Raw genomic sequence first — 13,291 nt, 5'->3', positions numbered from 1 at the left:
ATTACGATAAATACAAAAAAATAGGCTAATTACTAACGAGTGTCCTAGAAATCTATATGGAGGATTCAACAAACAGAGATGTTGTTTTTTAAGTTGTGTATTCATTGAAAGTGAAAGTTCTTATGTTTAACCCAATATTTATATATTCAATAATCAAGTTGTATTTCTTTGAATAATTTTTTTTTTAAGGCAACAAAATGACGGAGAAATAGAAGCTGATGTACATCATCGTATTCAAGCTGGGTGGTTGAAATGGAGAAGAGCCTCAGGTGTTTTGTGCGATAAGAAAGTACCACTTAAGCTGAAAGGAAAGTTCTATCGGACAGCAGTCAGACCGGCAATGTTGTATGGTACGGAGTGTTGGGCGATTAAGAGCCAACACGAGAGTAAAGTAAGCGTAGCGGAGATGAGGATGTTGCGTTGGATGAGTGGTAAGACTAGACATGATAGGATTAGGAATGACATCATTAGAGAGAGAGTGGGGGTAGCACCTATAGTAGAAAAGTTGGTAGAAAATAGGCTTAGATGGTTTGGACATATAGAGAGACGGCCCGTAGACGCCGTGGTAAGAAGAGTAGATCAAATGGCGGAGAGTCAGGTTAAAAGAGGTAGAGGAAGACCTAAGAAAACTATTAGAGAAACCATTAGAAAAGATTTAGAGGTCAATGAGTTGGATCCAAATATGGTCTTTGATAGAACATCATGGCGGCATTTGATCCATGTAGCCGACCCCACTTAGTGGGATAAGGCGTTGTTGTTGTTGTTGTTGTTGCAACAAATATTGTGTTTGATCTCTCAGAAATAAAATATTGTATTTGTTGTTTTGTTTTGTACTCAACTGATCCAATATGCACTTTATGACCAAAGCTTTCTAGATGTGGAGGGTTATTCAAAGTAAAAGATGCGTGGTCTTATTCTTCTATGTACTACTAGTCTTTGTCGTCTTCTTTTCTTTAAATCTCTTTCAAAGTACATTTTTCTATCTTAATTATTTAATGTTGAATTACTCTGCCCATATTTGACTCAAGTATGGTGTTAAAAGCTTCCACTATTGCAAATATGATTCTCCATCAATAGCTAAACAGAGATGGGAATTATCACCAAATAATCATAATCCATAAAAACGACAACTTATACGGGTCAAATTATCAAGAAATATTTGGGTGTATATATTCATTTTTTAAAAGTTACTGCTTGTGACCATTTCTGTATAATTAATTGATATGAAAGGAGTGTCCTCGTGAGCTTAGCTCAGTTGGTTGGACAATGCATAAAAATATGCAAGGTTCGGGGTTCAAACCCCGGCCACTACCAAAAAATAATTGATATGGTACTATAATCCCCATGAGCATAGCTCAGCTGATAGGGATATCGCATATTATATGCAGGGTCCGGGGTTCGAACCCCGGACACCCCACTTCTCCACAATTAAATTGTGTGAGCTCTAGCCACTAGACTACTTGACCAAAAAAAAGGGTACCATATAGTTTATTTATCGAAGTTTGATAAATTTGTGAACAAACTCAGAACAGTGATGGAGTTAGAGAAAAATGTTCTGGGTGGGTTAGGCATGGCAATGGGGTGGGGTGAGGACGGCTTTTACATTCCCCGTCTCTGTACCCGATTCTCATATATTTACCTGTTACCCTACCCATATCCAACGGAGATGAGAAATTGAACCTCATCCCCGTCCCCGCCTCATCCCCGTCCCCGCATTGAATAATTTATTTTAATAAAAAAAAAAGTTTTTTTGCAACCCCTAGAGAAATGTTGTAATGCATTATCCAGCAATATGCTCACTTTAACATTTGTTAGACCGATTGATTTAGTTTCTCCTTTAAATATCAATGGTAGTTTTCATAACACAACAGTTATCAAACAAAATAACATGGCATATCAACATAAAGTAATGTTCTGCATCCGGGACTGGTTTGGGTGTGGGTTCGGGTGGGTACCTATATACCCGTTACCCGTCCCATACCCGTGTTTTGAAATCGGGGAAAACCCAAACCCAGTCAAAACGGCGAAAACCCATCAAATTGGGTTTGGTTCGGGCGGGTAACCACGGGTATGGGTTTTGTTGCCATGTCTAGGGTGGGTCAAAAAATTAACTCTTGGAATAAACATGCATAAATTTGTTCATAAATTATTTCTTTACGCAATCTAATCGACTTTTTTTAGAAGACACGATCCAACCGACTTGAAATCATCAATAACTATCTCAGAACTAATACTTGCAAAAATTTCCCTTTCGATATACATTTATCATTTAGAAACTCACCTTCAATCTTGTTTTTCAACCTAATATTGCTTCATAAATAAAAATATTTTAAGCCAGTTCAAGAGGAATCTTTCAAAAGTGCAACACACGTGTAAATCTTTTATATTTGTTGATTCAATTAACACAATATTTTATTGATACATATACATCATGGAACCAATATTAGATCATTTATTTATGCATCTAAACCAATCCTTTTAATTCCTTGCTCTGAACCAATTTGATTATGCAACGGAAATGGCATATGGCATATGCATAAATTGATTTGAGACATCCATCCTCTGTGGTTATTCAAGCTTTCGTTACCAACAATTGAGACATAAATTGAGGAACAAACAATAACAAAAAACAATCAATCCTATTCAATTAAGCCAATCCAATCGATAATATTGCAGTTTTAAAATTCAAGAATCAACTAAGCCAAACATAATAATAGTAACAATCAACAATAACAAACAACAATTAATCTTAATAGCATTCAATAAGAGCAAACAACAACAAACACCTTTCAATTCTAAGATGAAGATCAATAAGAGGCAACAAACTACATTTCAATTTAGTTTGAAAAAACAGAGACCAAAGCAATAGAATGAGAGAGGAAGAATGGAGTGATTGAGTTGAATGATAATATATCCGTCCTTAATTATTAGACCCCTTTAAGAATTTCTTATGTGTATTTTTATAAGACCCCTTTGATATTTTCAAATACATTAATTAATTTTTTTTACCAGCATACTCTATTTATTTTATATCTTTTTCTTCAATCAACATTAAATATTATGTTGAAAACATAAACTTAGTCTCTCTCTTAAAGAATATAATTGTAAAAACAATATTAATTACAAACAAATTGATTACCATTATCAATTTTCTTAATTCTCGTTATTTTTCCAAAAAGACCATATAATTAGGGACGGAGAATAAGATGTAATGAGCGTTACTGATTGTCTTTGAGTAACAACGGAAGGAAGGCGAAGGGGCTGGGGTGGGCCACATGGGAGAAAACATTAAGCAATGGGTATTTTTGAAATTTCCCCAACAAAGAATACAATTTTTTGTTCTTGGGGTATGGCCCCACCTTGGTCTTAAGTATGCTCCGCCACTACCCACAACATCTTGGTTAATAATATGAAACGACAAAATGTATAAATTTACATGTATGACTATGTTCAAGTGTTCGAAATAGTTATGTATTTAAATTTGTAACGTCGATAACGTCAAGATCATTGATTAAATGTGCATTATATCAAATCTAATCTTCAACCGGAATCAAATGAACTTGAATCAGATGTTGAATTTTTTAGAGATGGTTTAACCATGTTAACCCATAAGGGAGGTAATATTTTTTTTTTTACATTAGGTTAACACAAAAACAAATTAGACTAGAGAAGACTCGCTTTATGCAAGACCAGAGAAAATCACTAACATAAATTCAATGAAATATCTAATCATACATATCAACCGGAATTGATTAAATTTTCTCTATTTTTTTTTTGGGCAAAATCTATTTTTCGCTCGTTATAAATTATCAGAAAAATTACATTCCATAAATTATTCTCAAATAGCACAAACACCCTTTTTAGTTTTTAAGTACACACTGACCTCTCTTATTTTTTTTTCTTCTTTCATAGCGATAATCACCTCTCTTCCATCTGAACACAGTTTATTTTTCCATTAACTTCTCTTTCACTTTCTTCTTAAAAAAAACTTCTCTTTCCCTTTACATTTACTAGTTTTTTCTTCCATAATCGTCGTGGTATTGTTTGTAAGTTCTCTTTCTTTTAATTTTATTGAAAGTAAGTTCTAGCCCAAAACACAAAAGCATTATAAAAACCAAAAACAAAAGGAAACAAGATAAACGCATTAAAATATTGGCTGCAAGTGCAAGAGATCGTTGCCTTTTATTTTGGCTGATGCATTTTAATTGATGATGGATTATTTAACGGCCTTTAATTTTATCAAGGAGGAAGAATGGTTGGCCCCTTTTCTAGGAAGGAGCTTAGTTTTTGAAGATGGCAAAATATAATTAGAAAATGCTAACAAGTATGACATAGGACACTATTTAAACATTTAAAAGTAACAACTGCATATATGAAAATTGTATAGTCATGACTTTTAAATGTTTATGATTTGTATTTTTAAGACAAAATATCTTTTGCAGATTTCTTAAACAATGTCCTCGTGACATTTGTTAGCAAAACCCAATGTACTTTTAGTATTTTTTACATGATACCACATGCTATATTTTTTTTCTTCTAGAAAAGTACCAACAAATGCACTAGTTAACATGACCATCTTTTTATATGTAGAACTTAAGACGTCAAAGCAAATAAGAATGTAAATAGGAATTTTTTACAGGAAATTCTTTTTGTAAAAAATTAAATTTGTTAAACATTGAATGAAATAAATATGAATTTTATAAAATCCAAAATTTCAAGATATAACTAATGAAAAATTTGACCTAAAAATCAAATCGAGCTAATTTTGTACGGATGAACTTTTTATAATAATTTTAAAAAATCATTCAAACAAAAATATAAAAATTTAAGCATAATTAAACACATTTTATTTTAACAGAGAGTAAAAACTATATGTTGAAAATTTCTATAGGAATCAAAACATGTCAATTCTTTTTTACGAACACCTAAAATGAAATTGATTATATTTATAGTGGTAAAAAACTTATTTTTTTTTTAACATTTGAGTAAAGTTTAGAGGAAGTCAATAAAATTTGCCTTAAATCATATTAAATAAATTATTAATATTAAATTTTATGTGGTTTTATTTATTTATTTTCAACCTAAAAAAAAGCAACAACATGGTAATTAGATCTTAGGGATGTACGAAGAAAAAATCAGAGGGATAAACCCTGAAACTGAAGTGGTCTTGTACACTTGAAAAACACAAGTACTCAAGTCATCGCACACACGTTAATGCTTGATCTCACGGCAATGGCATCAGGGGAATCAAATTTGCCACTTCAAACTCAAAGGTTGCAAATTTATTCCAAACCAAATTCTGGGGTCTCACCCTTTTGGAGAGGTACCTACCCTCTTTCTTTCTTTCCTTCTCACGCTCTTGCTTCAGAATTAATTTCTAAATATAAAGTTTATTTTTTTATGTTTTTTGGTTGCAGAAAAGTATGAAAGAGAAGCTAAGAAATATTGGGATGTCTTCTACAAACACCACAAAGACAAGGTTAGTTTTCCTTACTCTTAAGTTTGTTTTGTACTCATGGTTGTGTTAGATTATCACTTATCAGAAGGCCATACAAATCAAACTAGAAGTGTCCCACATTAGATGAGACATCATTCACTGCACAAGCAAGTTTTGTAGGATTGAGTTAGAGACCAAACTTAAATTTTAGGATGATCAGAGGCTATCCATTATTTGTTGGACCACTAAGGTCACACTTTAGATTTATCGAGTATGACTCATATATAGACACAATAGAAGGGAAAGGGGTGGAGGAGGAGTTGAGCTACCGGTTCAGGGGCATTGTAATGTAGTACTATATATCGGTTGTAACACTGTAAACCCTAATTCATCACAAGAAATATACAAAACTATAGTTGCTCTACAATCACAGGTAGGCACCGTTGGCGAACTCTGCATGAACGAAGATTGTATCTCATTGTTTTGCAACTTTCGTTTCATTTATTTTTCTATTACTGGTTGTTGTTCTAACAAGATGTTTAGTCCAGAGCTGGTCAAATGTATTTTTAGGCCTAAAGCAAAATTTAAATAGAGATATTTTAAGTGCATTTAGAGAGAATAAGACAAAAAAAGAAAAAAATTCCATAAGTTCCCTCAATCGTAAATAATTCTATATGACGTGTGTCAGACACTAATTAAATGAGTATTTTGTCAGCTAGAAATCAAACTTTGGTTTGTCACATTGTGAGAGGATATCCTCTTTTGCTATAATCAGTGTAAACTTTCTAACACACACACACACATATGTGAGTGCGAGCGAGCGCGCTTGCGTGCATGTTGAAAATAATATTTAATATAAACATTATTTACCAATTGATAGAGGTCTTAAAATAAAAAAATAATATTGAAATGATACAAATGTAAATTAATTTTTTACGTTTACAGACTTTGATTACACACTACTTGTCTTAACATATTTAGAACAACCGACATCGAATTAGATTGACATGAACCTGAAGGCAAAAAGAATTTAAGGTTTAAATAACCAATAAAATAGCTAGCATTGAAATCGAACATCGAACTTGCAAACGAACTACGGCTCCTCATTTACATACTATTTGAGCTTCGAGTGAACATGTTTACAAAATTTGATGTGCGAAAATATTTTCCAAAGACAAAAATATGAGGCCGGCTTAACACGGAGCCTAAAAAAATTAGGGGCCTAAAGCCCTTGCTTCAGGGGCAGCCCCCTTAGACTGGCCCTGGTTTAGTCCTAGATGCTAGGGTGTGTTATGAGTCCCACATTGTATCAGATATGACAATGACACAAGTTTATAAGTAGAGTCGTCCCTCAACTTACAAACCGGTTTTGTAAGGTCGCGTTAGGTCACACCCGAATTCTGAGACATTTAATGGATTTTTTTTTGTTGGTTGGGTTAATTATTCGCTTCAACTTAATGTTATGTTGGGTTCTTCTTGTTTGTGGTATATTTTACTGTAATTGTAACCATATTTTTTAAGTATTTATGTTTCATATTGATGTGAATTATTTGCTACTTGTAATTTGACTATAATGATGATACCTTTCTTCAGTTTTTCAAAGACCGGCATTACTTGGATAAAGAATGGGGAGATTACTTTTCAGTGAGTGGAAGGAAAAATATATTAATTTTTAATTTGACTTATTTTTTCTATGTTTGTTTTCTTCCTGTGCTGATGAGTTAAGTAATCTTTTATTTCAGGGAGGAGGAAAGAAAGTAATTTTGGAGGTAGTATATTTTCCCACATTATGCTCTTTAACCTCTACTGTTTATAACTTATAAGTTTATCATATAAAGGATTAACCTGTCTGCATTGACTCATTTGAACTTGTCTACTGGCATAGACACTAGTGAGATTGTTTCAGAGAGCTTATGAAAACAACTTATGACTTGTCCATATCTGTTTTCAACTTATTTCCATAAGCTTTCTGGATAGCTTATGAAAGTAACTTATAGCTTATGTGATAACATTTTGACTTTATTTTACTTTGTGTTATAGAACATAATTATATGGTGTTACAGTTAGATTAATGTGAAAAGATAATTTTCTTATTTTAAGATATCTGTGGAGTCTACTATGATAAAAGAGATTGAATCTTCTCGCATCATTTCTATTCTACTCTATTCATTATTTGTTATGTTTATTTAGCAGTGAAGTATTTTTTATACCAATTATGCTTTCTTAAGAAGTGTTGTTTACTGAACAGGTTGGGTGTGGAGCTGGAAATACCATATTTCCTGTGATAGCATCATATCCAGATGCTTTTGTTTATGCATGCGATTTCTCACCACGAGCTATTGAATTGGTTAAGGTTGGAAATTTGCTTTACATAAACTTAAACTCTCTGTCAAATAGTCATCTTGTTGTATATGTGTTTGCACAGTAGCTTGACTTTGGTGTATGTTTTTCGATTCAATCAGTAAGATTCATTTTGCAGAGAATGTAAATCGATCTAAGTGTCGGTAGCATTGGTCATAATCATGTTGCATTGTTGTTTCAAATAGATAGACCTAGGGGAAGCCTTTCATAGCTAGATACTCTTTTTATTAGTTGAGATTTATGTGAGTCCCATTAAAACGCGAAAGTCTCACTTCTAGAGTTCATTGAAAAGAGTGATGCTGAATATAGCGTGTTGCTACTATTTCTCTATACCTTTTACATTGGACGTAAATTGTAGAAGCAACATTTTGTTTATAGTTTCGATATGGTGTTGGTGGAATTTCACTTTAGTCCCTTCAAAATGTGCTTCCTGGTGTGATCTTTTGTCACAGTTCAACTAACTTTAGGATTTGTGAAATTGCGATATCTCATTTATTTTTCGATAAAAGGATGCACTTTATGTTTACATATGTATAACTCATCTTTCCTGTCATAAAATAAAGAAAAACATTGTTTTTGTTGTTGTTTATATACATCTAATTGGAACAAATTTGTGTTCCTTAACTGCAGATGCATGAAGACTTTAAGGAGTCCCATGTTCACGCTTTTGTCGCTGACTTGACAGCCGATGATTTGTGCAAAGAGATTATTCCATCTTCTGTTGATATTGTTACAATGGTATCTGAAATTCTGTGTGACAGATATATAGCTTATGTTTACAGTTTGTGTAGAGTGATTACGTGATCACATTCACTATCATTTTCTTGCGTTATTTCAGATAACCTCTGTGCTATTATTATTGAAATTATTTACGACTCTTATATTGAAGTACCTGACATGGTAAACAGATATTTATGTTATCTGCAGTGTCCCCGGAAAAGATGCCTATTGTTTTGCAGAATATTAAAAAAGTTCTAAAAGTAAGAAATTGTTACTGTGAATTCGTTATAGTTATTCTCAAACCTTGTTAGATAACTTATTCATGTGTGATGACATTTCTACCCTTTCTCCATTTGCAGCCAAATGGATATGTGCTGCTGCGAGACTATGCTACTGGAGACCTTGCTCAGGTTGATTTTGTTGTCCCTTTTATTTTTTAACCAGAAAACTGACAAGTGCTTAGTTATTATCAAGATAATTTTTTTTCTGCTAATCATGTCTATGATGACCGGAAGAATCCAAATATAATTCTTATTGTTTTAACATCAAAGCGATTTAAAAATTAATATCTGTATTTTCTGCTGACGATTTAAAAATTAATATCTGTTTGACGAGGCTTACTCCTGAGCTAAAACAAGGTCAATCGTCAAACAAATTACCATTTTATCTTTTGCCATAAAGCATATACACCAACACGTTGGCAATGTCCAAAGTTCAAGACGCCGTGATACAACAATATAGGCATACATGGTCCATGTCATAGAGATTCGACAAAGTTTTACGTTGGCTGTCGAGGCCTAACACAACCCTCTCCTTTTACCCGGGCTTGGGACCGGCCTTGGCAGGATTTAATATAGGCATACATGAATGCATTTATTTTAGAGTTTGGCACAACCTTTTTCAGTCTTTTCTTCTCCTTATGAGAAGCTGAATCTAACGCTTAAAAAATCCTTGTAAAGAACAACTTATTTTTGATGAAGAAAGTTTTCGAAAAAGGCTTTGAGAAAAGCTGTTGTATGCTCAGGAGTAATTGCCCCTCGGGGACTGGCGGTCTCCAGACTGAGCCTAGTTTTATGCTTCTCCTCATCTCTTCCTAGCGACTGTTTCTTGTTCTCCTTGTTCTGTTCTTTCCTTATTCTGGTTTTCTCCTCTCCATCTTCATCCTATACAATATTTTGGTTTTTTCTTGTCCCATACGTGTTAAGTGTGTGTAAGACAATAATTTTTTTTTCCCGATGCTCTGACTAATAAGTGCATAATTCAGAATAACTTAGTCAGTAGTTAGACTTAAGTATGCGGCAGTGGTGGTTTTTGCATACACAGCACAGTGCTGATTCAGAATGTTCTGTTGTACTAGTTAGTTGGACAGTTACTGTGCTTAGTTCATCTAACTTTTGCGTATGAAAACATAATGTACTCACTCTATAGTTCAGGGATCGTTTTCTAAAATCTTAGAACCCAAATTCTTCATTTCTCTCTAACCTCTACTTTATCATGGTATCTAGAGTTTTTCTCTGGGCCTGTTTCTTCATTTGAGGGGCTGATTCACCTCTTCTTCAAGATCCGCTCAACTGTGTTGGTTAAAATCCTCATAATCCCTTTTCTCAAAACCAACAATGGCTGGTTTTCGTGGCTGGTTCAGGACCAGATGCTGGTTTTCGTGGCTCCTAGCGTGAATATCAAAAGCTATGCTCCGTAGCTTTATCTTCTATACCTATATATAAAGAGAATATCAGGTTTTTTCCCTTCCAATTTTACCCTTCATTTAAACTCTTATGTTTATAATTTTATCATTATTTATCTAATTAAATAATTGAATTTCGTCCTAATTTCAAATTTGAATCAAATCAAATTTGATCTAACCCTAATTTAAATTTTAAATCAAATCTTATCTAATCCTTAAATCAGTCCTAAAAAATAATATCTAAACTCATCCTAATTCAAATTTGAATTGAAAATATAGTAATTGAAATAAAAATAATAATAGTAAATGGTAGAATTTCGTCCACAACTTAAAGCTTAAAATTTGTCACGATGGAGTTCGACTTATGCTCTTCATTGGAGGAAAGCAGAGTCCGGCTGCACGCCAGTTGGGTTCAACTGTGTAAACAATCTTGGCAGGTCTTGGACAAGGTCCATAATATTTTTTACTTCCTGCTTTAAAGCCAGAATGGAGTGTCAAACACGTCATACAATTGTTGGTGTTGGACACTCACACCGAAGTAACATTCATTGCCGTGTTTCATGGAATTTTAGCATTTCTTTTGTTGGAAAGTAGAATTGTTTGACCGTCAAATATTGGTTGATGAATTTCCTTGTTTGGGCAATCAATAATTTGTATATTTAATTTATATAGGAGAGATTCTCTGGCAAGGATCAAAAGATAAGCGATAACTTTTATGTTAGAGGTGACGGCACTGTAAGTTTTCAGTTCTTCCATGTTATCTTTAGTTCACATGTGAGTTTTTTATTTTCTAATGTTATACTCCTTTTTGTTTCCTATCCAGCGCGCTTACTATTTTTCAAATGAGTTCTTGACAAATTTATTCAAAGAAAATGGTTTCAATGTTCGCAAACTTGATGTGTGCTGCAAAGAAGTTGAGAACCGCTCAAGGGAGTTGATAATGAAACGGTAAATACATTATACCACTTGTTCATTTTTGCTCAGTTTATCATGATACTGTAGCTTTTATGAGTTGTCTTTTTTATTTTCCTTCTGTTTGCTGGTTTCAGGCGTTGGGTCCAAGCTGTATTTTGTGTTTCAGATGGTTCCAACTCTTCCAGTAAAGAAGCTGAGGCGAATCATCTTGATGGTGATAACAATATTGGCACGGCAATCGAGAAAAATAATTGTGGTAGTATAACTGACTCTGTAATTGACATGTCTGAGGGAGTCGGGGCTGACATGTTTGGAGTCTTGCCTTCCGACGAGTATGAGGTAAGGCTTTCATCTTTTTGCTCCATTTGGCTGCTCTCCAGCTCTTTATTCGAGCATATCCCATCTGAGGTTGCCTATTCTTTTAGAAGTTCTACAAAGGGCCTGCTTGAATTAGCTTATTTAATGGCATAATCACTTATAAGCAAGGTTGTAAGAATCGAGATCTAGCATAAGATCGAAAGGGGATAGCAAGATCATAAGACATAAGATCGCAACCAAGATTGAAGGGATCCCATCAAAACAAAAATCATACTAAATATATATTTTATTGTGCATAACGTACTCCAAGTTTCAAATCATCAACATAAAACAACCAAGGCTCAAATCTTAAACATAAACGACTCAGTCTCAAACCTTATGATTTGAAACTTTAGTAGTTTATGCACTATATATTTGGTATTATTTTTGTTTTCGTAGGATCCTTTGATCTTGGTTGTGATCTTATGTTTTATGATCTTGCTATCACCTTTCAATCTTATGCAAGATCTTGATTCTGACAACCCTGCTCAACAAAAGACATGGTCGCTATTTTGGCTTCTAATATTTTTGTACTGATTTTCTTGTTATGGTTTTCACTTTTGATTCCCAATAGATTATGGAGATCAACCTTAGAGGCTGGAATTTCAAAATTAACTTACTATCAAAAGAGTACCAACATACCTGCAAATCAACTGGTTTGATGCTGTGGGAATCGGCCCGATTAATGGCTTCCGTCCTTGCAGAAAATCCCAATATTGTTTCCGGAAAAAGGGTATTGGAGTTAGGGTGTGGCAGTGGTGGAATCTGCTCTATGATTGCTTCTAGACACGCCGATCGAGTAGTTGCTACAGATGGAGATGATTTTTCTCTTGACCTGTTAGCCAAAAATGTTGCATCTAATATTGAACAACCATTGCTGACTAAACTAACTACAAAAAAACTTGAGTGGGGAAACAAAGATCACATAGAAAGCATAAAGGAGATGAGTGATAGAGGGTTCAATGTCATCATCGGCACTGACGTTACATACGTTGCTGAAGCTATATTGCCTTTGTTTGCAACTGCAAAAGAACTTATTGCTTCAAGTGAAAGTAATAAAGATGAGAATGTTCCTGTACTTATTCTTTGCCATATCTTTCGCCGTGTCGATGAACCAACGTTGCTTTCAGCTGCATCACAATTTGGGTTTATATTAGTAGACAAGTGGCCTACCGGAAATTCGCCTGAAACGTCTCGAAGTGTTATTGACAATTGGTTTATGGACAATGATTTAAAAGATGATCTTCCTAATAGTGCATTAAACATATTGCTCTTCTGCATGGAGTGAAATCAAGTTCAACATTCTAGCCTGAATTAATTAATACAAGCTGTTTTGTTGATTCTTTTTACAATACAAAATGAGAAGTAGAATGTTTTTTACAGGTTGATTTATTGTAGTACTTTACATTCCATTTAAGCTCATTTTGAAGTTATTTTGTAGCACCCTTGTATTTTTATTAATGTTGTATTTTTCAAATCCCATTGATTTGCTTCTCACTTTGGGGATGCCATTCATATGTAGAACGTTCTCATCATCAGCTTGAAATTAAAAGGCCAACTTTTTGTTGTGGTTATGATTGTTTATTGTTGTATTCAATTTGAGGCTATATTTTTGTTAGAGTTAATACAATAAATTTCTCCACAAATATTTAATAAACAGATCAAGATTTTTTTTTATTAATTATTAGCTTTTTATTTAATATAATAATATCTTGGCAAAAATATTGACAACATGCATAAGATAATTTACAATTTGCATTTGAACCACTTAGGTTCTGAATGTACCAGCTAGAATAAATACATGAAAATAAATGAAC

At 33.5% G+C, this 13,291-nt stretch overlaps 1 protein-coding gene across 1 annotated transcript; it reads left to right on the top strand.

Annotated features, from left to right (window-relative positions):
- The first annotated feature begins 5,171 nt into the window (after window positions 1-5,171).
- Window positions 5,172-13,048, top strand: LOC146952285 (S-adenosyl-L-methionine-dependent methyltransferases superfamily protein). Its single transcript, XM_085700623.1, has 12 exons — window positions 5,172-5,323; window positions 5,418-5,479; window positions 7,031-7,081; window positions 7,180-7,206; window positions 7,686-7,790; window positions 8,429-8,536; window positions 8,707-8,778; window positions 8,878-8,928; window positions 10,875-10,937; window positions 11,026-11,150; window positions 11,252-11,456; window positions 12,049-13,048. The coding sequence occupies exons 1-12, from the start codon at window positions 5,215-5,217 to the stop codon at window positions 12,760-12,762; spliced, it is 1,692 nt and encodes a 563-aa protein (XP_085556749.1). The 5' UTR covers window positions 5,172-5,214; the 3' UTR covers window positions 12,763-13,048.
- Window positions 13,049-13,291: the final 243 nt, after the last annotated feature.

Source organism: Medicago sativa, chromosome 1, assembly GCF_051527215.1.
Source record: "Medicago sativa cultivar Bolivia chromosome 1, Bolivia_mono, whole genome shotgun sequence".
Lineage (NCBI taxonomy): Eukaryota > Viridiplantae > Streptophyta > Magnoliopsida > Fabales > Fabaceae > Medicago > Medicago sativa.
This window is presented reverse-complemented; position numbering and strand designations above follow the sequence as displayed.

Bases quoted from the DNA above. Each gene is read 5' to 3' on its own strand.
- LOC146952285 (XM_085700623.1), top strand. From the start codon at position 5,215: ATGCTTGATCTCACGGCAATGGCATCAGGGGAATCAAATTTGCCACTT. The intron at 5,480-7,030 runs GTTAGTTTTCCT...ACCTTTCTTCAG, and splicing joins ACAAACACCACAAAGACAAG to TTTTTCAAAGACCGGCATTA. The intron at 8,537-8,706 runs GTATCTGAAATT...CATGGTAAACAG, and splicing joins CTGTTGATATTGTTACAATG to ATATTTATGTTATCTGCAGT.